The 27,098-nt window shown below is 42.1% G+C and overlaps 1 protein-coding gene and 1 long non-coding RNA gene across 6 annotated transcripts in view; one reads left to right on the top strand and one right to left on the bottom strand.

Moving 5' to 3' along the window:
• enok (histone acetyltransferase enoki mushroom) overlaps positions 1–24,561 on the top strand; it is a 68,000-nt gene extending 43,439 nt beyond the window's left edge. For 3 of the 5 annotated variants that reach the window (XM_087359116.1, XM_087359114.1, XM_087359115.1), the window contains exons 3-18: positions 3,330–3,557; positions 4,630–4,841; positions 5,917–7,838; positions 10,744–10,832; positions 11,905–12,074; positions 12,335–12,476; positions 12,886–13,017; positions 13,804–13,927; positions 14,728–14,947; positions 15,157–15,343; positions 15,664–16,492; positions 16,932–17,202; positions 17,562–17,606; positions 18,086–18,407; positions 18,788–19,240; positions 19,748–24,561. In XM_087359116.1, coding sequence (XP_087215242.1) covers positions 3,330–3,557; positions 4,630–4,841; positions 5,917–7,838; positions 10,744–10,832; positions 11,905–12,074; positions 12,335–12,476; positions 12,886–13,017; positions 13,804–13,927; positions 14,728–14,947; positions 15,157–15,343; positions 15,664–16,492; positions 16,932–17,202; positions 17,562–17,606; positions 18,086–18,407; positions 18,788–19,240; positions 19,748–22,756 — 8,355 coding nt within the window. In that variant the 3' untranslated portion in view covers positions 22,757–24,561. The remainder of the gene's footprint in view (positions 1–3,329; positions 3,558–4,629; positions 4,842–5,916; positions 7,839–10,743; positions 10,833–11,904; positions 12,075–12,334; positions 12,477–12,885; positions 13,018–13,803; positions 13,928–14,727; positions 14,948–15,156; positions 15,344–15,663; positions 16,493–16,931; positions 17,203–17,561; positions 17,607–18,085; positions 18,408–18,787; positions 19,241–19,747) is intronic. The other 2 variants (XM_087359118.1, XM_087359119.1) reach the window with 2 other exon arrangements.
• On the bottom strand, positions 24,057–26,522 carry LOC110827785 (uncharacterized). The gene is made up of 2 exons (XR_002542469.2): positions 26,431–26,522; positions 24,057–25,539 (listed from the first exon to the last, which is right to left on the bottom strand). It is a non-coding gene; the product is annotated as an uncharacterized LOC110827785 (long non-coding RNA).
• Positions 26,523–27,098: the final 576 nt, after the last annotated feature.

Raw genomic sequence — 27,098 nt, 5'->3', positions numbered from 1 at the left:
CTTTTTTGGACACCCTGTTTGTACGAGAAGGGGTTGCAAACATCCGTGATCGACGGAGTGTGCCACAAGAACGTGCGAAGATTCAGTAGCTGAGACTTCGTGGCGTCGATTGGCCAGATGATTAATGAACAGTGAGTTAATTGGGAATATATGGAAGGAAGCAGCTGTGGCCTAATTTCCAAGGAAAATTTCCGTCGGGATGTCGTGTCTCTTGAGCTTAGATTTGAACCCGATACGTACCGAATTTGAGCAGGGTTGCCTGCTTCTGGGCATCTACGTTCGGAAGAAGTTTTGTTGCAAGCAAATGGCAGGACTGCTTTAAAATAATAGACTAGGGCTTTCAAAAGGTCTGATGATGGCGCGTTGTAATGTGTAAAAATTGTTCTTTTAGACTTACCAATCGTCTGAATTATGGAATTACGTTTCGAAAGTTGCATTCTGCTATCGTCATCATCAGGTAAGGAGGAAAAGAGGACAGAAATTGTATCTGATATCAAGAAGAGCTTCTGTGGACCAGGACTTATTGTAAGCAAGTTGAGCCAGAAATTGAAAGTGGAATATAGTCCCACCGATAAACAGGTTTCCCGTTCTATCGGCGAGCTAAGATGAGATTTTAAACATTCGCCAGAAACCAAAACTTTTTCAAACAAACGAGATTTGATGTTCTCACGGCCGTGAAGGTGTACGTGTTGATCTTCTGGGTTGTGACGCCGTGTGGACTTGAAGGGAGGTACCACCGTTTCGGAGAAAGACGCTGTCCACACGGTGGTACTTCCCTAGAAAACCACGATCGATATTTCAAACAGAAATTTGACTGTAATGAACGAGGTAAAGTTTTATTTTCACTGTTTTTATTGACGAATGTTTGAAGACTTCTCTGCGTTATGTTCACCAATATAGGCTACAGACGGATGTAGATGGGAAGGGATCATCTAGCGCATTTCTTCGTTCCAGAATCTTAAGAGACTTGTTCGTAAATAATTAAATCTGTGGCGAAAGTTTGTCGCAGAGGTGAGCACTATTTCTTCTTTGCATGGGCCATATTATTCCGTTCTTGACTCGAAAACGGGGTGGGAGATGGCGACCGACAGAGAGGAAATTGAGCAAAAGGGTTAGTTTTCTACAGAAGAGTTGCTTTATTGATCTGTGGGCATGGATGCCGTTCAATTACCCCCACCGCCAATTTCTTTCCGGGCAAGACAAAGCTGATGGGATGGACCGACGGGGATTCGCCAGTAAAGTATAATTTTGTTTTTTCTGAACAGCACAGCCCATAATATACAGTAAATGCCCGTTCATATACAAAACAGCTCTTAGATTGTTCTAGGCCTTTCTTGCGTACGTGTTATTAGTACCAGAAATATCTCTTTGTGCAGCCCTGACAATGAAATGAACTTGAATGTAACAGTTTAAATTAATCGTAAGAATTAGACGCTTAAGTAATGTACATTTTGACTGTTGTACTCTCCCTCAGGAGAAAAACGGGAAGGAAGACGATGGTAAGAGGGCATTTGGGGAAACGTCGGTGGTTGTAATAGGATAGTTTTAAAATTTATATTTAAAGACTAGGATGGCTCGTAACAGGTTCGATTTGCGAGGTGCAGTAGACACGATAAAATTTAGATTTTCATAAAGGCGAGAATTGTATTGGGACAGCTCAACAACTTCCAGCTTCCCAGTAGGCAGTGGTCTTGGACCTGAGGCCATCGCCTTTCCATACCATACCCCCCCCCCCCCCCGGTAAATCTGGCAAATTCGACTTTATGACAAAGGCCACATGCGTTTCTCTCCTGCCTTGTATTTGTTTACGCCGAAGACCAATGTTATTAAGCGGTAGGCTCGGCTTCATTGGTAGGGGGTGGGTGGACAAATGTTGGGTTCGTCATTGTGATCGGGCTCTCCCCACTAAAGTGGCCTCGTGCTGGAGGTAAGAGCCTTGTTCACACACCACTGGTAAGTTCCAGTCAAGCAGTTACTGACTACAGGGATCTCCCGTTATTGTTGGAGGATCCTCTTTACCGAGAAATGGTCTGATGAGTAATACTTTTCGGTGTTTATTTATGTCGGCGTGTTGATGACGTCTGATTTCTACCAAGCTCTTTGTTTAAAGATATCTGGTGTCTGTCTGTCTCTGTATTATGTTAAGAATCCTAATATTTGAGGGATGAAACATCGACGTAACTTTATCTACCGTGCTTCAGAGCGACAGGTAGCCATTTATCGAGTTCGTGAACGATTTTCGATTGGAGAATCACTTTCAGTCAGATTTGATTGATTCTGGGCTTTCATTATGACACTGATTCAGTTGATCGTGTCACGTGTTGCTGGATAATAGGGGGTATCTGTGGACTGGAAAGGAGGCGTGACGAGGCGGGCGGTCTTGGGGAAATTTGTTTTTGGGGGGGCACTGTAGCAGAATATGCCTGGAGCGATAGGACAGTGCCAATAACCCCCAGTCGGTACAGAAATTCTCTGGCTCCAGATTCAAACCTGGCACCTCCCGAATACGATATTGGAGTTTTCATATGTGGCATAACGTCCATACCAAATTTAATTGATATCAGCTCTGAAGACAACATGTTAGGTTTGGTTAGGTTAATGATCAGCAGAGGGTGATGGGTAATGGCGTCATCATTCCACTTCAGGACTTTGAGCGACGGTCACGTTGTTATTGACCAATGGGGGGTGACATAAATCACGTGATTGGAGTAGTCTCCTATGGCATAACGTCTATACGAAATTTGACCAATTTCCGTAGAGTCATTTCATATTTCTTAGATTAATCCAAATGGATAACAGTTGTGAATGTGTTACGTTAGGTAAGATTACATTAAGTGAGGTTAGATTAGTGATGTGCATTGGATCATGGGTAATGACATGATTTCACCAATGACAGCGACACTATATCAGCACGTTTATTACCAGTCTTTTTGTCATTACCATTAGATATCATTAATAAAACAATTAAATTTTCTGAGATATTGTAGATGCGTCATATTTTTAATACTAAATTTTCTGAGTAGAGATGCAGAATTTGGTAATCGTAAACTAAGTCACTAATGACACTCGGTGTGCTGTAGCTGTTGATGCTAAATTATATCACCAAAAATTTATCTGAATGTGCGATGTGGCTTGTGGATCATGCAACTCTCTCTCTCTCCCTCCCTCCTCCACTGCATTGTGAATAAGTGCAAAGGGAAAGAATTGGCAGTAGATATTGCACCAGAAATGTTACCATATCCTTCCATTTATTCTTTTTGTTGCAGGAAAGAGGAATTTTTCAGGTGTATCACTAACATGTATTCTCTACTTCATTTGTATGTTGACAGCAGTCAGCACCTCTGCCAATCTGCGGGGAGTGTCTCGGCACAGCAGCCAAGAACCGCCTGGGACGTGCGGAACCCCTCAGCTCGTGCTCGGAGTGTGGCAGCTCGGTGCATCTCTCATGTGTGGGTGGTGGAAGAGGGGTAGAACTCGCCGCTCTGCTAGCCAAAGGTGGTCGTTGGTTTTGCGAGGAGTGTCGTACTTGCGCCGGATGCAACGAGACTGCGGACCAGGTTAGTTTCATTGTGATCCTAAGAGTGCTTCACTGAAGCCGATGTTTTTAACTCGGAAGGTGTCATCGATTGTCTCGGATGCTAAAAAATGATTATATTTAATTAAATTTCCAATTCTGTTCTTTTTTTTAAAATACTTTATTGAACTTGATGTTCATTTAATGCTGATGCCATACTTTTATTTGTATTTTGTTAAATGTATATTACTTAATGAAATGTTTTATATAAAAGTTGTGGAGGTGGAATCCACATTTTATCTTATCTACAGTCATTCAGCTAGTTATGTAGAAGTCGCTACTTATACAAAACCCAATATTTCATCATCACTAGTTTATCTGTGTATCAATCCAGTCCAATCCAGTTCACATCTTCACAGAAATTTCTGTTTGGATGGCAGTGATTTCGTTTTTGCTGTTGATTGCCGCGGAAACCACTTGCTAACTGTGGACTGCAGTGAAACTTAATCCCTACTACATACGAAGAAAGAGGTGATCTGTATTAGACAGTAAATACACATTAAGAAAGTGGTAAAAAAATGTGAATAATAATAATATTGGATTTTCGATTGTCACATGGTGAAGATGTAGACATTGATCTTCTAGGTAAATGCCAGTGATTTTGAAGAACATGCTGCCTACAACTTACTTACTTCACTCTTGAAGTTGGAGGCTGTATGTTCCTGCAAAATTTTGGTTTGTACCTTCAAGTCAACAAGGCATTTCAACGTAGGAAACCGACATTGGCGTCTTCACCAGGATCAGAACCTCAGATCTCATGTTATTAAAACTGCCATGCTCGGAACATTCATTTTGAGTGACTTTCTGTAATTCCAAACATACTTCAAATGAGATTTTTCTTAGCAGAACATGTATTTGCAAAGTGCAAGTCGAAACCAGAATGGTTAGGAGACCGAGGCTGATGATGTACCTGCTGAGCGATGATTGGTTGACTGGTTTATGCAATATCATGGTCTGCAATAGCCATGTTTTGCTGTTTCGATTTTGCATATGCTGTCACAATGAAAATTTAGTTAAAATTTATCTGGGTTAACGTAATGGATGGATGTGCGCAGGCTTGCTTGCTGTGCTGCTGCGACTGTGATCGGGGGTACCACATGGGCTGCCTGGAGCCCCCCGCCGAACGGCGTCCCAAAGCTCCTTGGCGCTGCAAGCACTGCTTGGCGCATCACACAACCAGGAAGGCTAGGAAATTGGACGCGGCCGGAACAGTGAAGAAAAAGTACTCGAAAGTGTGGGAGAAGAACAGGGATGTGAAGAATTCCAGGTACGCGTTTGTTTGTGGTATACGTTTTATTTAACGCTGAGTCCTCAGGCTTATGAATTGTGTGAATTTAAATACACATGCGACATGTGTTCGGCTTTATGTTTGAATGCGATGGTATATTTGGCATTATACTTGCCGCCTTGGTTGATTGAAGTTTGCAGCATTTCATATGTGAATGTTGGAATAGCGAGTCAGATTTGTGTTCCAGTGGAAACTTTGTTGTCGAGTTTTACTTGTGACTGCTGTATGAGTTTCTTAGGATTTCTTTTTACTCGTTATAAGATGGCAGGAGAATCTATTTGTTTTCAACCATAAATACAGTACTGTTTCCTGTGAAGTAGCTCGATACATAATAACATTGTTTTAAAACTGCATGAATCATCAGGACACCACCCCTCAACTTCTGCAGTATTCCAGAAGGCCGTCATCTTCATATTTCGATGAAAGCACTGATGTTTGTGTTGATGTTGATAAAGATAACTGTGTAGACGATAAACCAAAGATTATGCACCTGAGCGTGAAGAGAGTGTTGGATGTGGGGTGGTGCACGCACTTTTTAGACCTGCGAAATGTTCAGTTATGGGAGTCGCTGTTGCCATATATGGCTTAGAATACAGCAATAACATGGAATGATAGGTTACATGTGGGAGATACTGGAGGGGAAGACGTTGAGGTAAGCCAGGTTTGGGCTAGTATATTCCAGCCGCAGAATTGGGCTTGGTATAGGTGATTCTCATTTTACATGGGGGCTGCGTGAACTAGTAATAGTTGTAAGAGAGATTTTTGTTCCCAAAATAGAATACAGATGGCGCTGAAAGTGAAATATTTTGCGTAGTTGAGCCATTTCTTAACATTATGTGTGAGAAGAGAAGAGAAAGCTTCTAAGCATAACGCAGAACATATCTTATCGCACCCTGGTCAGTCAAGTGACTAGTGGGAAAGACCTTAATTTTTGTATCTGTCATGGTGCTGCTGAATGGAGTTGATTGTATTCTCGTGGGTGTACATTGTAATTATTTTACATTTCACCCCAATGTAGTGTAAATGAAGATGTTAAAACACATTTGTTATGCAGGTTGTTGACTGCTGCAAGATCATTGAGGGAGTCAAGTGGTGGGTCTGCTTCTCCAGGCAAGAAAGAGAAGAGATCTACCACGTCCACAGCTACACCTGCAGCCGCGTCCCAAGACAGCAGTTCAAGCTCTGAGGAGGGTAATGATACAGCCGCTACCAGCTGCTACTCCTCTTCCTTCCTCTCTCAAATGTCTGGTGGCTGCGGTGGTGCGGGGGTTAGGGGCCAGGGCAGTAGGGACCAGCAGAGGCTTGAAGAAAAAAGTGATCGCATCTCGAAAGAGAAGCAGAAATTCTTTCGCCTGAGTGCTTTCTATGCGGATCACAAGTTAAAGCGGGCGGGTGGGATGGGTACGACAGTGACTGCAGCAGCAAAAGTGGGGAAGGGAAGGGGGGCCACCTACACGAGCAGTAGCAGCTCGAGTAGCAGCGGGGACGATTCGGACGGTGCCGCGAGCACGGAGGAAGGGGTTAAAGAGGTAAAGAGTCCAGCTTCAGCCAAAGTGTTAGGATGTGTATCAACTATGCAGCTTAAACAAGAGAGTAGTAGTAGTAGTAACAATAAAGTGAAAGTGAGTGCGTCTCTGTTTCGCGCCTTGCCGAGCCGGCAGAGGCCCAGGCCTGTGAGGACCGTGCAGATGCCAGCAGCGAGCTTTCCCACTATGTCCATGAGTTCCATTGCTCCAAGTACCGTAGCTGCTGCAGCTGCAGAGTCTGGGAACTCACCCTGGGGATTTGCAGCTGCAGCAGCAAGGAACAAGAGTGAGGGTATTTTGGGTTCCTTCAATAGACCTGCTCCCGAGACCACGAAGTTCACACAACTACTTGATGGCCTTCAGAGTCATCGGAAGGGAAAGAAGTCCGGTGCAGCCTCTAGTGTTAATACGCCTACATTTGCCTCTTTGTCTGCCAGTTGTGTGGCTATAAAAGTGGACAATGGGAATAGTAGCAGTAGCAACCTGTCACAGAAGGAAGAGAAGACTACTGGATCATCATCATCTTCCTCAAGTAGTTACAAATTACAGCCTGGTTTTGGACAGTTAAAGGGCCTGTTTGATGGCCTAAGTCATTTGTTCACTACTCCCACACATAATAGGACTCGCACCGGCACCATAAATTACAATCCCAATAAGAAGAAGCAAAGAAGTCTTCAGAAATTACAGCAAACTCAGGAAGCAAAGAAACTTGCTGCTGGTCAAGCCATACCTTCACTGTCAACTACTTCGGTTATGCCCTTCACTGCTTCCGTGCCCGTTATGGCAGCGGTGAAGAGCAGTGACTCAGGAATTACAAGCACTAAGACTGTGCCTCCCCCCTCTTTGCTGACAGAAAGATTGGGCAGAGTTATCACTGTGCAGCAGAATCAGTCAGATGCCAGTCCCAACATAGCCGTACAAAAGGCAACGATCAAGACAGAGACCCCGCTGTCTCGGACCGGCCCGGTACAGCCACCCGCACCCCCTGCCAGCAGGAAAGTTCCACGTCCCGGTATATTTGTGCCTAGTTCCGAAATGGACTTCCCATCCTTGACCCCTCCGGCGCCCCCGGAGCCGGAGAATCGGATGACTCCCTCCCGCCTGGTGAAGACTGCGGTGAACAGCAAAAGACTGGAACAGGAACGGCGTCGGTGGCTGAAGGGTGACGGTCCACCATTCTTTGGAGCAGGAGCTGGTGGGAGTTTGGGAACGCTGGGTTATATGATGATGGGACGTTCCCTCCCGCACCCGTTCCTCTCGACAGTCTCGTTGCATTCTGCCACCGATGATCCCAAGCTGAAAAAGAAGAACCTGATTGCAGAAGCCACCCAGACCCACCATCGCTACCACCACCACCACCACCACCACCACCATCACCATCACAGATACCAACACCCGCTACCAGTACCAGTGCCATCCACATCCATCGTGCCAACACTTTTGCAGACGGGTAAGAACCCACCATTCCTACTGCGGGTTTATTTTGCCTCCTGCTTCTTATAATACACTTACTCCCTTTAATTACTGCTTGAAAACCTTCCTTTTTTACATTAGAGTGATTGGCTGCAGAGTAATAGCAACCTGCAAGGCGTGTGTGAATTGGTCCAGCAGCCTGATGTGTGAATGTGCGGACAACTCGAGGAAGCCTAGCATGCTGTGGTGTGGCAGCATAGGGCCCTCCCTCCGTCCCTCCCTCTCCTCACCTGGGCTCACCCATCTCTACAGTGGAAACACACCGCAAGAAGCTTTAGTAACTCGATTAGAAAAACAAAGAACAAGCAAGCGAGGCAGGCAGGCGAGCAATTGGCTGGGCTGGCTGCTGGCAGGAAAATCGGACTCGGATGAAATCGTGGTCTCTTCCATTGTGCTCGTGCGTGCGTGGCTTGACTTGTATCTGCTTTTTGTGTAATTTTTTTTTTTAATTTTCTTCTAAGAATTAGGAACTACTTTGTGCTGTGCTGTCATTATATAATGGGGTTAACCAAGACCTGGAAATTTATATTAACACAGAGAACTATGGCTCTTATACTAATAGCACCATACAATCAAAACGTTTGCAGCCGTCGATGTTGGTTTGAGTTCTGCACTTGGCACCCCTATAACTCACCCCACTGCCTGCACCAGAATTTGGAGATTAAACTTTGTGTATTTTGTGTCATGGATGTCCTAGTTCTGTGGCTGTGGCCATGCGTTGATTGCATGAGATTTTCCTAGACAGTAGGATGTAATTTAATTACTTGAGTTGTGTTTTTATTGGATAATGTCAGTATATCATTTCCTCGTAACTAGCTTATTCACTTGCCTCAAGAGTGGTTTGGTGTGTTCATGGCAGCAATTTATGCAATATTGTGTTGGGAGGTCCTTTGATGAGAAGCGAGCGTCCTGTTAGAGTAGATTTCTGACCGTACGCAACGTATCGCGTACTGGCATGTTTTTCGTAAAACACGCAAATGAGAAAGGACATCAATAGGTTTAAAAGTAAATTATTTCATTTTAGATTTTTAATAACTTCTTTGTACGACAAAAGAAAGGTTTATCTGCGTGCTACGAGCTTTCATCTCGGCAGCCTTCGCTTGTTTCCCAAGGGCACGTGCTCCTTCGTGGTTCAGTTAATGATGTCGTACGGCCACGTCTTGTCATCCAAGGACTTTCCCACATTTCTGTACATTTGTGGCTATGGGAGTTTGTTTCATGGGTGATGAATAATGGTAAGGTAAATGGCTAACATTGGGCTTTGTGCATGCAAATAAAGTGTTTCGTTATCACTACAGTGGAATCACCGTTCAACATTTTCCACATTATCAGCACTTTGGTTGATTTAAAATTTGTTCTTACTGAGGAGCTAAGTTTTTTTTATGGTTTCATGATGCAAGGAGTTCTTTTAAGTCTTTCACTGCTCATGACTAATACACATTTTATGCTGCTAATGTGCTTTAGTACTTGATTTTATATTTTATTTGGAGGTCCTTTGACAGGGAATATTGAAGGCGCACTCAGAAATTTTACAAAAAGTAACTTTTCAAATTTAATTTAATTGATATTAGCTGAAGTTGGATTTCTGCTCTCAAACCACAAGATAAATGGAGCTGAAGTTTAATAAATAGCATTTCATGTGTTATGAGTTATATATCTTAAATAATTAAATTGTTATTCTGCAGAAAGTGAAAGTAGAATAAAATTGCAAACAGGCTTATTAGGTTCAGATCCTGCTTGGGGCAAATTTTTTATTGTCTTTATGGAAAGATCCTGTCTGAAGTAGTCCAACCACCTGTTTTAACTTCATAGGTTAGGTGAGCATTGACTGGTAGGATTGTTATGAATTGGAAAGTCTGTGGTAGGAACCATCTGTGGTATATTTTAAAATTCTTTCCCAGCTTTGGCATGCAGCAATTGAGAGGAGTCACAAAAATCTCATTCAAGATAACCAGTCAAATTAAGTGAGGATGTTGTTTTAAATTGAATTTGTAAATTGGTAATTTTTACACACAATGATTACATTGCATTGAAAATGTTTGATTCCACTGTAGATATATGTCCGAGTTGTACGTGGTTAAACCAGTTAAGGAAAAGTATCTTATATGTTCCAAATGTAAGGCACTTGTTTCACCTCCAAAAACCGCACTGCACATTACATCTACGAGCATTGAATTCCGTTAAGTACGCTCGATGGCGTGAATCTGTGAGCTTGAGGTTTACTACTACTACTAACTGTTTCAGATAATGTAAATAATGCCTTATCTGAAGACATTAGACCGGGCGTGCTGTAATTTGCAGTTGACATCATGAATTGATGTTTGCATGCCTCAGAGTAACCAATCGTTGTCCCCCTGTACTGTAGTTATGAATTTATTAAGAAAATTGGAGTGCACAAATATAATCATGTCTCATACTAATCAAAGAGAAACGCTAAGTCTCAGATGCACAGATGCTGGAAGATGGCACAGAGTTTTTCATTGAATACTCTTCATGACCATCAGTTTCAATATCAGTTAGTAAAGTTGCTATGTGAAGCAAATAAAAGGTTTGCGTAACATTTTTATCGAACTCCTGTTCTCGTTTCAACAGTAGACCACAAAAAAGAAAACAATTCATTACGACCAGTTGGTATGTAAAGTACTTGATTCTCTAGGTGTATAAAATAACATTCAAGTGTCAGGTTTATTCATATTATGCCGAAAGAACTATCGTAATTATAACACACCTTGATGACATTTAACATCTGGTTATGTCTGACTTCCTGTCTTGAGAATGACTAATATCCGCACAAGAGAATTACTCCTCTAGTCTGTAAGTTTTTAGTTTCTCGCTGGATAACGTTTTGAAACGGTGAACCTTACATCTGTCTGTTTCCACAGATGTGGGTCAGTCATGTCGAATGCTTCCTCCGGGTGTCAGTCAGAAGGACGTGGAACTATTCAAGGAGACCCGAGAACGAGCCAATTCGGTAAGTTCGTTATATTCCGTCTTGTTTATATACGTAGGATATCCCATTGCGTAAAGCCGGTATGTCACCTACGTTCATTACAGGTCTTTACAAATTGAGAATAAAGAGTAATCACTTTGCCGTTCTCAGTTTTGACATTTGATGTTTGATTTGTAAATTCACTTTTTTAATACCTGTGCACGTGTGAAAACACAGGCTAATCAGGCGTTTATTCCTTGAAAATAATCTCTCACTTTCTTGGATGTAAATGTGAGTGATGCCCACAGTTTTTTATTATGTAACACCTTTAGGATTAAAAACTCAAAATGGTTCCTCTTGATTTTTATCTTACGCTGAATGTAGTTAAAGTATTGGCTTTACTTCATGCTGCTCTGTATATCCACCCCCTCCCTTCTCTAATTTTGTGCCAAATGTGATACGAAACATTGAGTAAGGACAGAACATGTATGGGAACAAGGCGTCCAAGTTGGGAAAAAAATAAAATATTAACACCAGAGTCTTTGTTCATACATTGAATTTCTCATACTAAAGAAACATGAAAATGGATGTCATATCAGAAAATCTAATCTTGAGGAATGTTTATGCATGTTTCCCCTTTTTAACCGATGCGAGCTGATAAGGGAGATGTCTATTTTTATTTAATATTCGCTGATTTCTAGCAAGAACGGGACTTTTGTCGTTTGTACTACTGACTCTTAAGATACTCTTCCTCCTTCCCCAGCGTGGTGTTCGGTATTTTTCAGGGGCCGCTTTCTGTGAGGTTAAGCAGCCAGAATGTTAGAAGCTGACCAGTCACGCAGTTAACGTGTGGAGTTCTGCCTCCAATACTGTACATTTTCATTCTCTCATGATTTTTTGGGTACAGAGGCAACTTTACCTTATCTATTACGAGTTTGCTTGTATTTAGCATAGTTTTGGAGTGATATGTTTATATTTTTTTTAGAATGGTTGTATTTTTCTGGTAGAAAATATTTGGTCGAGCTTACAAGTCGCCGGATGAATGTCGTCATTGACGAAGGTGTCCACGTTGTATCTGAAGATTTGAACTGAAGCATTATTGTTTTTCGAACAGGCAACCCCTGCAGTATTACCCAATACGGAAGCATTACTAGCATCAGTAGGAGTGGTGTCCCCCACCACCTTATCAGCTTCAGCCCAGCAGCGGTGTCCTGGAGCAATTGAATTTGGTCAGTATGAGATCCAGACGTGGTACTCATCACCTTACCCTCAGGAATATGCCAGGTGAGACTTGTTTCTTAAATTTTTATGTATGTTGAAATCTTGCTACAGTCAACGTTCAATCAAGTGGTAACGAGTCTGACATATTTTGGTTTAAAAAAATATTTCGGAGTCTACAGAGTACCTATAAGCAAATGCGAGGTAGGAAACTAACTTTCTTATTTTTGTGTGTACTCATACCACATTTTCCGTAAAGCATCACGTCCTGTCGCATTCTGTACTCGGTCAGCGTTCGTTTTAAGTCGCATTCTTTCTTTGCATAGGTTACCAAAACTGTTCCTGTGTGAATTTTGCCTCAAGTATACCAAGAGTAAGTCGGTTCTTGAGCGACATCAGGATAAATGCACATGGAGACATCCACCAGCGACAGAAATTTACCGCTGTGGCGACATCTCTGTATTTGAGGTATTGTTATTTGTCCTTAGAAGCCACTAGTTGGTTTGAAACCATTCTTGTGGTCTCCAATATTAAATTGACGCCCTTAAGTGTGATTGTACTGGGGTTTCACCTCTGGTAAGACGTGTCGTCGGTTTCATGAGTGAATGACTTCGTGATTGTGTTCCGTAGCGTAGGAACTTAGTAGCGTCTCACTGCAGAGGCCAGGGTTCCATCCCTTAGCAATCCATGTGTGTGGTGCAGGATTTTCTCGTTTTGCCTTGGTTTTCCTCTGCCACCGATGCCTTGCGTTCACCTATCGTCTGGGACTGATGTCCCTGCGTTACCAAGGAGTCTCACAGTACCGTATTATAACGTTAAGAATTGTTACATGCATATGCAGAATAATGTAGAATTAAAATAAAATTTCTTTGTTCAGGTGGATGGCAATGTAAACAAGATCTACTGTCAGAACCTGTGCTTGTTGGCCAAACTTTTTCTGGACCACAAGACACTTTACTATGATGTGGAGCCTTTCTTATTCTATGTCCTCACCAAAAATGACAGCAAGGTACGTTAGTATTTTGATGATGTGGCAGCTACTTTAATTCTATAGCATCTTTTATTCCTTTCTAGTCTTAGTGTCGCTTCTTTGAATATGATTTTCCGCAGCTGTAGAGGCGATGGCGTAGGAAAAGCATCGGGAGTTTAGTCTCAGGTCTCGTATTACTTCTCTGGTGTGCATTTCGACACGGGAAGGGAACTACGATTGAAGCAGCTTGTATAAATATCTTCTTATAAACCTTTGAAGAATGAAGCTCATCAGAATAATTTTGAAAAATTTTGACTCTTCTGCAAGAAACTGTGCCAAATCCCCATTACAAAGATCATTTGGTGAACATTCTTTTAAGAGTTCTGTTTATTGTAATAACTAAACCTAACATAACCTCACTAAACCTAACCTAACCTCAAAAATACTGTAGGCTTAATGTTCTTGACTATTGGAACATGTGTTTTGCATCGTAGCCACTGCACTTTAAGGAGTTAACATCTGTTTTCAGAGGTAGACAGTCATAACTCTCATTGGTCTGATGGAATAGCCATTTTATATAATTATTACAAATGACAGTTCATCTGAAATTGTCTTATTCCACTAAGGAGCTTCTTAAATTGGAGTTACGACCGTTTGTCTCCGAAGCAAGGTATTTTTTCTTCATTTAATGGGAGTATTGTTTTCAAACCCTTTTGTGACAGGGCTGCCAACCGGACTTAACACCAGGGTTTAATGATTTAGTGGTATGCTGCTGTGATGAGATGTGTGTTCTGCCAGGAAATCATTTGCGTTTTATATTTTCAGGGTTGCCATCTTGTTGGATACTTCTCAAAAGAGAAACATTGCCAGCAGAAATACAATGTATCCTGTATCATGACAATGCCGCAGTATCAGAGACAAGGCTATGGAAGGTTCTTGATTCATTTCAGTAAGTATCCATCTAAACTTAAATATTCGCTTTCCTGCTGGTTTGAATATTAAATCTGATGGGAAAAAAAGGCCTCATGCCAGGACTTCTGGAAGTGTTACCTTCTTCATGGAGATGGCTCTTCCTGAAGCAGTGTGCGATACATTTACTGAATACAATTGGTACAGTTATGGTTCCTGTTTTATTCAGAGGCACATAAGACTTAAATATTTCAACAGTTCAGTTCCGTCTTAATTTTCAGTGTTTATGATTATATGAAGCAATGAAAGACAACACTGATGTTTAGGCAGGAAATGTTTTCATAGAGATTAATTTTTGGTCTGGAGCCATGCAGTCTGAGACTTCGGACTGGTGATACAGAATGCGCGCTGGTTTGTGTCTCGGGGAAAGAAATTTCTCATGAGCTTTCGACCAGTGTAGGGGACCGGTGCCAACCCAGCATCGTGAGGAAACTGGGGAGCTACGATATGTAGCGTAATCCGGTCAGGAAAACTAGCAATGGCTGGGGGTTCGTCGTGCTGACCACACGTCACCCTATATCTGGTTGGATGATCGTTCACCTCTGCTTAGGCATGTGAACGTGAGGCCAGCAGTCAGCTCTCAGAGGGCTGTTACGCCACGGATTATTATTATTATAATTATAATTATGTAACCTTGTTCTTATGACGTCGCACTGATAAATGTGTATTTGGCAAGTTGCGCATAAGAAAAATGTGATCCTGGGACAAGTGAGTTTGAATTGTAAAGTCGTAGTTTTTCTGCCATGGAGGATACAAACTTCTATATTAATTTTATTCCAGGCTACTTGTTGTCGAAGGAGGAAGGTCAGCCTGGTACACCAGAGAAACCACTCTCGGATCTTGGTCGCGTGTCGTATCATGCTTATTGGAAATCGGTGGTGCTGGAATACTTGAATGATCATCGTAATGGCCAGCTGTCTATTGAAGAGATGAGTCGGTTCACAGGCATGTACAGTCATGACATTGCCACGACACTACAGCTGTTGGGTATGGTACGCAGGTAAGTCGGGTAACTTTATAAGAACACACTTATCTTAGGACCATGTAAGATTTTGATAATCCTAACTGAAAGACCACGGGTCCTACCCTTGATGATGTCTTGCGTATAACTATCAAGAATAATGTTATGAAAAATATATTTCTGATGTGTATTTTATATATTTTTTGTGAGAATTATTATAGGCCTATAGCAAGTTCTGAATTTTTCAGGGTTGGGGGTGCAGTTGGTGATGCAACACCTGCTCGCCTGGTGATATGCGTAGACTGGGCGAAGGTGGATGAACACATGGCGAGAGTGTTCCGTAGCAAGACACGAATCCATCTTGACCGAGAGTGTCTACGCTGGACGCCATTAGTTACCACGGTTGCAAGCCCATTCCAGGAAGAAGAAAAGGAGGTATGTGCCTTGTGCTGAAGTTCCTAATTAAAATGCGCATTTTTATTTATTTTATTAATTTTTAAAACAATTAATTCTTATATATTTCAGTCTGATTTTGCTTATTTCCTTAAAGGTGATTTTTAGGTTAAGTCTTATAATGAATTGGATTGTTATACTGAAGTTTTAATATGGATTCTGACGGCGCTGAATTTTACAGCCAAGTGCCTGTTTAGTTTGTTTATGAACCATGTATTGAGTGTTCTGTAAAATAATTTCTTTTTGAAATTTTATTTTTTAAGGTTAATTAGTGAGATCTAAGTTGTGATTGACGTTAACAGGAGGAAGAAGATGCCGAGGTTAAAGATGAAAAGTTTGAAGAAATTCCAATACCAGCACCAGAGCCTGCTGAAGGGCCAGAGACGAGTGTGGATCCCCTGAGGATCGATAATATAGCGGTAGAAGAAAAACCAGTTAAGGTTGAACAGCCACCTCTGAAGGAAATGAAAAGGGGTCGTAAAAGGAAGAGTCAGGTTCGGTTCAGTCCCAGTCCTACAAGGGAGGAGACTGCTCATCATGCAGATGTTGAGGATAATATTGCAATCTCAGATACTCCTCTTACGGGAAGAAGACGAACTTCAAGACCATCAAAGATGTTAGAAATGGTGAACAAAACCTCTCTAGCCAAAAATATGATTGTTTCAGAACTGCAACCTCTCAGGAGGGGGGAGGATAGGTCGAGTAAACGAAAACGAAGCGAGTCTCTGGGCAATCAGAGTAGCGATGGAGCCGCAGAAACAGTTGAAGTGTCGAATGATAAGAAGAAATCAAGACCTGAGCTATTTGGAAAGGGTGGTAAAGTGATTGGTGTCAGGCATTCTGTGACCAAAGAGGATACTCTGGGGAAGAGTACCAACATGAAAGTTTCAAAATCACAGCCAGAGGACAGTCCGAAAACAAAATCTAATGTAAAGCAGCAGGCATTAGGGGAGAACACGCAGAAAGTCATCGGTGCCATTAAACACAACACGCGTTATCAGCATGAGGCAAATCCTAGCGAGCCGGAAGTGAAGAGAGGTAAACGACATGAACCTGACGATGGGCTCAGTCGCAGCATTGGCAGAAGATCCTCGAGTCGGGAAATCAAAAGTACCAACGTCGGCAGTGCCGGTGAGTTGTAACTTGAATTTTACATTTAAATGTGCCAGCTTTTATTTCCCAGGTCTGAAAACAGTTTGACGTGGACCCTCTTGGGATGCAGATGTAGAGCACTAGCAGGATAATATTAAAGTGGGTTTTGGGTAGTTAAATTATGGCAAAGTGTATTGGATTGAAATGGCTTAGGTAATGGTCCTGTTGAAGAATTCTAAATTAGCAGTGCTGAAAACACGGTTTACATGATAGAAAAATTGATCATAGAACCTAAGGATCGAACATCCTGTACCGTACTGGCCACTGGATGTGATCATCAGCCGGATTCGTCCACTTTTCGTTCCCACATAGCACTGTACTGAGGTCTATTTAAAACCCTAGCATTATAGATTTTGATGTTTCTCTTTGTTAAAAAATGAGTTATAAAAACGTGAGTTTTTAAAATCATTAATTTCAGTTTCTAAAGCGTCCAAAGAAGAGAGAGCTAGGAAAGAACCGGAGTCAACAGAAATCTCTGCAGGAACACCTGCAAGTGGTATCCGACTCAGGGAAACGTCAACGTCTCTCAGTGGACGTACAAAGGACCAATTTACTGGACAGAGAACACGAAGACAGTCGCAGATTTTTACAAGACAAACCACTCCAACCAAAAGTGTGACACCTCACGAAGTGAAGCGAGAACGATGGTCACAGAGGCGGGAGAAGAAACTGCGTCTTGAAGAAGCCAAGTGAGTCATCCGTATTCTTTCTTTTTTTAAGAGTCACACCTTTGGGCAATTGCGTTGTTATACGCCGATTCAATCCATGTTGCGCCGTGTAATATGGTAGATGTTTACCGGAATTTCAGAGGTCATACTGCCTCCGTCATCAGGGCGATGACGGAGACAGTAGGAGGGAGTTTTTGTATGATTCTCAATTTCTTGATGTGTAAATGCACTTCACTTTCTTTGAAGGTAATACTTTTTTTTTTACCTTAATTTATGTGCCGATGTTTTTGAGTTGTGAGCAGCTGGTATTTTTATCTAATATTAAATTCTGGTGTAATTTTAACATGTTGTTTGAATATTGTCTTTTGGTTTCTTTTCAGGTTAAACAAGAAAATGGCTGTGACAGTCTCTCATAAAAAGAACTTGTAAGTCTGTAATAAATATAGCAAATATATGTTTGAGTAATTTTTGTGTCCCATTGTATTCTGTATTTATTCCAAGTTAATTAACCTGCAATGAAGGGAAAATGGGCAAAAATTCAGTACAAAATATGTATTTATAAATACTGGGATCGACCCGTTCTTCAAGTGCTTGGCACTGCGGGTCCCAACTTTTTGTTGGCTTGAACCGTAGACATTCGGTAGGACTCCTTGGACTAGTGATCGGCCCGTCGCAAGGCCTATACCCGTACACAGGACAGCACAACACAGAAAAACGCGGACAAACATCCATGACTTGAGAGGGATTCGAACCCATGGTCCCAGCGACCAAGCGGCACAAGGCCGACGCCTCAGACCGCGCGGTCACTGCGGACCCCATTTATAAATACCCTTTATGGAATTACAGTTTGAATAATAACCTTCTTCTGTCTGAATTTAGTTTTTTTATTACCGTTTCATTTAAGATCTGTAAGTGAAGAGGCTGAGGATAGCACCGAAGTCCAAATGCCAGAACTGAAGCCAGAAATACAACTGGAACCACCTGGTGTTAGGGAAAGCAACCATGTAGCTGCACCGCCATTATCTCCACCCTCTCTTCATCAGCAATCTCCAGTCCATCAGGGTCCTGGAAGTGGCAAGTCTAATATTCCACCTGAAGACAAATCAGAGAGACCAGTCAAAAGAAAGCGTGGCTGGGTTAAAGGTCGGCCCAGAACAAAATTTGGAACAACACCAAAGATGGACGACAAGAAGAAAAAGGAAAATCGTGGAGAGGGGGATGATAAGGTGATTATTACTCGGTTGTTACGAGTGAATTTATCTATGAAGATTTTGTGTAAATCAAGAGAGAAATGTTTGTCGAGTGTTGTCTTTTATGAAGAATGCAATTGTGTGAAGGTATTATAGACTTATCTATCTGAATGGATTTATTGTATCATAGTTGTATTGAACATTGTCTGGGACGTGGGTATAGAATTCCGTACTAGGATTGCCGATGGCCTTGCTCCACAAGGGCGTACTGCTAGACTGTGTTGACGGCTGGCCATCAGCTGTGTAGTACAGAGGTTTAAATCCTATTTCCATAGATAAGGTTAACGAACCATCGTCACAAACTATTAGAAGAGAAACATAATATTCTGTAATTTAATCTTATATTATGTTTTTAGCCTCCGTCTAATGCAACGGTGGCAGTTGCATCTGCTGAAAAGGAGAATGAAAAGACTGAAGCTGAAAGAAGCACTTCGAGTAAACCTGAATCTCTCTGTGATCCTGGTGCAAATGTTCCTACTAGCAGCACAGTGGTTCCTGTTAAAGAATTACAGGACAAAACAGAAGAGGAATTACAAACAGACCAGGAAGTAAAGTCAAATTTAGTGGCTCTGAATAAGGAGGAGGAGAAGACAAAGAAAAATAAGGAAGGGGAGGAGAAGAAAATGGATAGGGAGGAGGGAGAGAAGCCCTCTGAACCTGACAGCAATAAATTAGAAAGTGCTCCAGTTCTAGAAATTCCATCATCTAGTCCGAAACCAGATCGATTTGAAGGGAACAAGACAGAATCCAGGGAGATGTCCAGTGATATTGATGCAAAGTACAGGCAGCAAAAAGGGAAAGGTGAAGAGGTAAGTTTTATGTACTCTTAAGCCGGCTCAGATCTCGTGTACCTGATGTAGTAGTATTTGACCTCTTCATGGAATTGTGACTTTGGACTGTGGTCTTCAGGGTTCTGTGCCATGTGTTCTGGAATATTGGCTTTCAACCAGAAGACTGGCGCGCAACAATTCAAAAGACCGCGGTCTAGAAATCTTGTCCACCTGTTTGTATTTGGGAAACTGGGGTTTTATTAAAATCCATCCCACCAAATTTTTATGCATCAGTTTTAGAATTGGTTTTGTTTTAATACATTTTTCTTACAAATATTCAAATGAAAGAGATGAATAGATTGATATTAAATTGGCTAAATAGTTGGGTGATAACACAAGTTGTGAAGTGTCCTGGCTAATGTTCCTACAGAAGAGGTATAGGTGGCAGCATGATGTTTCTTGTGAAAATGGGAAACTGTAGTTGGCCACAGAACTTGCAAAGAGAAGCTGATAACAGTTGTGATATATTTTGACAATTGCTTTCAGACGTTGGATACAAGAGTGGAGGAGAAGGTGGATGATATCAGTGAGGTACACTCTGAGGAGGAGCAGAGGGAAAGAGCAGAAGGTCCTGCCAGTGTCGAGGAAATCACAGCTCCAGATACAAGTGCAGCTGACGTAGAATTAACAGAGACAGTTAGTGATGTCAGAGACACTGAGGAGAAAAGTAATGAAGCGCTTGGGACTGATGACGGTAAGGTGGCAACTGTATCGCCTGAGGGTACAGCACCAACAGAAGTTGACTTAACACAGGGTGCAGAGGATGAGGCAGAAGACTGTGAAGGTTCGAGGTCAAAGGATAGGTCTGCTGACATGGACCCTAACAGCTCCGAGATGACTGGCAATGACAGGGAAGATGAGTTACGGAATGCCGTGCTGTTCATATCGTCTCCACGACCTGATGACGGGACGTCAACTCCTCGCAGACCAACTGCTGATGGCCAGTCTTGTATGCGGGATGACTCCAGAAATGAGGAACCGTGCAAGGATGACTCTGAATCCAGAGAAACTGAAGGAAAAAATAAAGAAGTTGCATCACCACCTGCAATCGTCATATTAGAGGAACATGAACATAACTTGAGAAATTCCATGTCTACACAGACACGTAGCAATTCAGTGAGTGGAATCATGGATGATAGTGATGGGTCAAATTGTGGTGCACTGGAGACAACTGCGTCATCTGTGTCAATGTCTTCAGGACAGGAAGTCTGCAACAAGCAACATGGACAGCATAGTTCCATGAGTTCAAATGATGACAAGCAGTCTGCATCACAGCATCCCTCTTGTGAGGTGGTGGAGGTGCCGAGTGGGAATACGACACCCAGGTTGGACAACAGCGTGGAAACAATCCAACCTGCTACTCCGATCAACCCAGGATCAGTAAAACATACGCCCCCTACTCCATCACAGACTGAAATTCCTAGTATGGGTGTTTATACACCTGATTCTACCACTAATTCAGTTCATTCCCTCCATGGATATGGCCAGTGTGACTTGGATGTGAGCCAACTTGGACTCGAGTCCCCAACGTCCATATCCTCGAATGATATGGCATCACAGAATTCAGTAGAGCCTCCAAGACCACCATCTGTTCTCCCACCACAGACTTCATCCACCCATACAACTCAAACTCAGTGCCAGCAAACATACTCTGATTGTGCACAACAAGGAATTCAGTCTCTTCATCAGCATCACCACCACCAAAGCATACCACCTTCAACGGCACAGCAACATGTACATATGTCAATTTCACATCAACAAACACCGCACTCAGTTCAGCATCAGCAGCAGCAGCAACAGCAGCAGCAGCAACAACAACAACAACAACAGCAGCAGCAGCAGCAGCAGCAACAACAACAACAACAGCAGCAACAACAACAACAACAACAACAACATCAGCAGCAGCCACAGCCGCCGCCACAGTCTTCAACAAAATCTCGTCAAATGCAACATCATCGCAGCAAATCTACTCCCACACAGCACAAACACTCTAACCCCATGCAACAGCACAGATCAACTCCTCCTTCCATTCAACATCAACTTACATCGATTCAGCAACAGTCGCAACAGAGGCAGAGGTCGACCCCGCCGTCCATCAGCCAGCAACAGCAGCAGCATGGGACGGTCCACTCGTCGGCTTCCATGCAGCAGCAGAGCCAAGCCCTTCAGCAGCACTCCTTGCAGCAGCAGCAGCACCAGCAGTCAAGCACAGGCACCCAGCAGCAGCAGCTGCAGGTCCACTTACAGCACCAAGTGGCCATGGCACACTCTCACCAGGCGGCTGTAGGGGGAGGGTACCCGCACCATCCACATCACCAGCTGGCTCCTTCCCCTATGCAGCATCACCCCCATCACGCAGCACATGCTGCTCATGCTCACAACATGGCAGCAGTCATTTCCTCCCAGGGCAACTACATCGGAGTCCCGCAGATGGCAGTGTCGTCCCAGGCTTTTTCGGCGCAGCCTGGCAGCGGAGGGACGTACGTGAGCGTGCCCATGACGACTGTAATACAGCATCGAATGGCCACGCAGCAGGGTGTTGGTGCTCATCAGAGACTGGGACCTTCCCCAGCATGTGCAGTGTCCACAGCCACTAATTTTGCCACAAATTTCTATATTCAAACAGCAGCTGCGTCTATGCCCCATCCTCATTCACATACGCCCGGACCTGTGCCCACACCCACCCCTACACCGACACCCACGCCGACGCCTACGCCGCAAGTTGCGGTGAGTACCACTGTACCGGGCTCTATTTCTGGTCAGGCTGGTACGACGGGCGCCTCGTCGTGTAGTTTGGCCAAACTGCAACAACTTACCAATGGACTTGAGATGATCCCGTCTGCTGCGTGTGGCACCATGACCCCTCCACCATCCATGAATTTGACACCACCTCCCATGCCCACAGCACATCATCCACATGCCACCATGACACCTCCTCCATCAGCAGCCCACCAGATGCTTCAGCAGCAAGCTTCAAGGACGCTCTCGACACCACCGACACCAATTCCTGCAAACCTTCCAACACAGATGACTCTTGCCAACTATCACAAGTACTATCAGACCAATATGAATGTTAACAACCTTGGTGGAGCTGTAACACCACCCGTTGCAGGGTCCACAAGCGGACGTTCGTCTCGTTCTAGTGCTGGAGGGGGCGTTGCGACCGTACAGCAAATGCAGGCTGCATCGTCACGTGTCAGCCCAAACGTGACCATTAACCCAAACCTGATATCACAATATGGAACGCTGAACGGATATCGGATGGCTGCGCAGCAGACGCCTGCCACAGTGACCGGTTACATCACAAATACAGCAGCTGCGGCGGCTGGATTTATCAACCAGGCAGCTCAGATTCCTGTTCAGATGGGTGTGATGAACATGGCACAGACTCAGTATCAGGATCCTGCCGCCATTCAGAGGGCCGCTCAGCAGAACACAATGTATACAACGTACGGATATATCAATGGCAGCCTGATGCAGCCGATGCGACGGTAGGCACCGCCGACCAGCCCCGGGCCAATACGTTTGCAGCGCGTGATCGCCGTTCTCACCAAGAATTGTTAAAGGGCGGATCGACAGAACTCGATGGTGTGCTGAGGGGCGCTCGGAACTTGTTTTGATACGCGCGTATAAACTGTAAGACGTAAGGAGATAGGAAATTAATTGCATTGATTCTGCTGACTGCACGAGGAAATTTATTGAATGTAATTGTACATAGAAAGTAGTTGTTAAACCTGTAATAGAGATGTTATGAGGATGAGGAACTAATTTCTTGTTCACATATTTCCTTTGAAATTTAGAATATTGAGTGTGCCTAAATTATGTTTTCACTTCAGAATGTTCTTTACCGGTACACTAAGATCCGACTGGCACTTAACGCACGTTATAGATACAGTATGTGATTTTTGCTTATGTACTTTAAGTGGGTATAAGAATTCAGGTATTTTCGTTTGCTGTTTCTGGTACTAGCAGATCGTCGGCAAATTGACACACACACTAGGTAATAACAGTATATACTATAGGAATGTTACATTTCAGCTTATATTCGTGGTTTCCTTATTACCGCTTGAGAAAATATCTTAAATTTTATGATATGAGCCAGCCATTCTTTGCAGTCTACAGATCTTCGTTTCAGTGGGTGCTAAGAATGAACGTTCTCGTACTAATATTTGAGTGTCGTTGAATTGTTTCAAGCGTTCAGAATTGACGTATTCGAATTGTTGAGTGATCAGTTTGTAAATTTACGAACTCTAGGTTTGCAGTTTGAAAGAAATGCGAAGTTTCACTTTTCTTGTGAACCCGTAGCGTAGGTGGGCTGCTACGTCGTTTGTTAGGTTTTAGATGGTTTTATATCCCTCACGAGAAAGACTGTTCTTAATATTCAGGACAGGAATTTGTTAAGACTGTGATTAGTGATAATTTTATGGCTAAAGACTCTATCTACTTGTATATTTGGGTTTCATATTGAGAATGTTTGTATTGAATGCACATTTGTGTACAAAATGGAATATGTGGATTGAGTGTATGTAAAAAAAAATCATACTCAGAAAAGTAGTTCCCCCATGGTACAAATTTTTCTGCATGTGGGGCATTTTTATATGTGTAAAAAAAGGTAATAATTATTAATTTTGTTTTTTAAGTGTGTAATTTTGTAGAATGTCAAGATGAACTTCTACTGCATTTGTGGTGTTTGGTGGCGCACTAGGTGAGTGTTGCAGTCTGCGTACTGGCAGAGTCGAATATCAAAATGAGAGGAATCGTTGAATGTTTCTGTTGGATTTTGTTGAGATTTATGGTCTGCGTGAGAATAGCTGGGCAAAGAGCATATTGGCCTCTCCCCGTTTAGTATTCCGTGTCTTTCTTGTACGCATGGCGGAGGCTTCAAGCTATCCTTTGCTGTCAGATAGAGCATAAGCACAGGTAAATTAGCTTGTTGTGCGATCTTATATTTATATGGGTACAAGTGATATTAGGTATACAAAAGAAATACTTGGCTGTAAGCTATATTTATCTAAGTTTTGTCTCTATCTGTGTACATTTCTTACAATAATTATTTTTATGATAATAAGCAAGTATGTTATAAGAAAAGAATAAAAACCTAACACTTGATTTTAATGTACAGAGTAAGTGGAACATGTGCGACTAACAGTCGAGGGCACGTGTTTTTGAGACTGTAATTGTGAAAATAACAAATTTAGTTGTCCTACCTTAGAACACATTATTTGTTAATTTGTTCTGTAGGTGGTCACTTAATGGAGGCTGTACATACGCTGAATTAAAAGCTGTTAATACATTCACAATGTTAGAACAATTTTACTTTCCTGTACTTCGGAATCGCGTTGTGAATTAGGGTCTCTTGGCAGCTACATCTCTCGATAACATTTCCAGATATCTCTTTTAGTGAGGAATAGACTGAAGTTTATGACCACTTCCTTCCTAATACCTGTTAATCATCCAGTATATGATGAACCTGTCATTTTAAATTTTATTTTTGTTCTGGATTACAGTGTTGTTATTGTATTGCATCATATTATGATGTGCGAATGATACAAATCTTATTTTGTTCGTCGCATTGAAGTGATTAGTTTAATGTACATTTTAAACTGCATTAAATCCGTGATTTAAGAGATTTTGGATTTAAAGGCATTTTCGGTTTAAACGGTTAAATTATGTTGGATTTTTTGTTTTGCACTTAATTTTCTGCCTAGGTGTCCAGTTCATGTTACTAATCTGTTTAGCGATGTTTCTAATGAAAATTACGGTCTAAGGATGCGTTACTGGCATTATAAGAATAATTGCAATTTAATAGATAATTGTCTTCACCAGACTCCCCCTATTTGTTAGATCAAGGGTTTATGTGTTTATGAATTGTGTGCTGAATTATTTTAAATCCTATAAATAAGTTTCTGATAACGAGTTTAAAAGGTAAGAATAAACATGTGGACTGATGTGTTTTAAAGACTGGGAAAAAAAAAAAATGGAGAAAAGAAGGGGAAGTTTTAATAGATCATGACACATGAAGCATTTTCCTTGACAACCTCATAAAATGAAATAAAATTTATCTCAGTGTAACTCCTCTGTTCTTTTATGAAGGTTTTCAAACCAGCAATCGAGCAGATATTTTATTGTTCGTGTTCATGCCGCAATTTTAGTTGCAGGTTTCTGTCGTGTCCCCTCGTACCACCTTCAAGAGTCCCACGACCTATTCCTTCTGCTTCAAATGCTGGTATGCAGGAGGCATGTCGTACACCCATGCATGACTGCAGCGAGAAGTGCATCTGAAAGGTAATTGGAAATAACAGATTTAGGTATGAGTCGTGGTCTCTGTAACAAGGATCATGGGTTCAAATCCATCTTGAGGGATAATTGAATGCCTTGTGATAGGTTTACTATTTCATGTTTGAGGCGTCACGTCAAATGTTAAGAAAGATTAAGGGGGATACAGGATGGAACGTCTCCACAGAGGTCCTAAGGACTATGGTGCCTATGTAGTAGTAGCAGAAATAAGGTGTTCTATAAAAGGTATTTGGTAATATTACCAAACTGTGTATTATGTTCCATCCGTCAACACTTCTGGTTTTTATGTGATCAATATTTTATTCTGCGCCTTGTGGGATTGTCTAGGAAAACATTTTTGTCATGCAACAAGAATTTTCGTAGTTTTGTATTAGTATTTAAGATTACTTTTGTCTAATCCAAATGAGCTTCATCTCCCACCCATTGTAATTTCTTCAGTATGGCTAGATTAAGATTCTCAAGACTGCTGTCAATCCATTTGCATGTGAGAATCCATCATAATAATTCTGTAATGTGTTTAGTACTGGAGCTCAAATTTATTACATGGGTTTGTGATTTTATTAGGAAAGTACTTTCTAGGTTGGTTTTTGTGCCCATCTGCAGGACTGCAGAAAGTTATTTGCTAAGGTAGGTGAGGTCCTAGAAAAATGGGCCAAGGATTGTAAAAGTATTGACTGACTATGAAGCATTTATTTCTGTGGAGAGTTTCAGTAGTAAATTATATGTGTTTTAGGTTAATTGTGTGATACTTCACGTGGATTTTAGTAAAAGTTATTTTATTCTGCGATAGCTCAGTCATCACACAGAGGAGATACCACTTAATCTGTGGTTAGTGGTCCTAGTACCCATTTTGTCTAGGTATTTAGGTTTACCTAGTTACAGTCATACCCAAACCGTTCGTTTGTGGGGCTTGTTTTGAAGCAGTTGGTTTATTCCATCCGCACCGTCATTCTGATTCTGTTCAGACAGCCTGTAGACGAACAACTAATAGGTCTAGCTTCTGTCAATAGATGGCATGACATGTTGCATTTTCGTCATCTTGCGTTGCGACAGTTTTTACGTGGGACGTTGGAATGGATGTCTTCCACGAGCAACAGTGGATTGCACTTTATTATTCTGCCGGAATATGATCTCTTTTTTAAGTAGTTAATTGGTTAATAGATTTTGTTGAGATGGGTTGCTCTGGTGGTACATATGCGAACGCTTTTAACCGAAGAAAAATAAAACAAGACGTCCCCACAACCCAGAAGGAAACCGAATGAAAACCTCAAATGCAAGGAAAGGACATTTTAATAAGATATTTGCATTTTTAAAGTGCAGTGTATGACTAGTATATAGGAGTCGTAAATACTTTGTTACCTCAAAATTCATGCCATTACTTTGGCGCTTACGTGAGGTCGTCAGTTAAGATTTAAAAATATCTAGGAGTTGTGTAATACGAGCTGGAGTAGGAGCTATACCACCTCTTCCCTCAAGTGCCTACATGGCGCGTAACGCAATGACTGTACATTTTTTTTTACGAGTTGTGTTTTGCGCTACG

Source organism: Zootermopsis nevadensis, unplaced genomic scaffold (assembly GCF_977971745.1).
Source record: "Zootermopsis nevadensis isolate Lab colony 2312 unplaced genomic scaffold, Znev_1.0 Znev_ptg000030l, whole genome shotgun sequence".
Taxonomy (NCBI): Eukaryota; Metazoa; Arthropoda; class Insecta; order Blattodea; family Termopsidae; genus Zootermopsis; species Zootermopsis nevadensis.
This window is presented reverse-complemented; position numbering and strand designations above follow the sequence as displayed.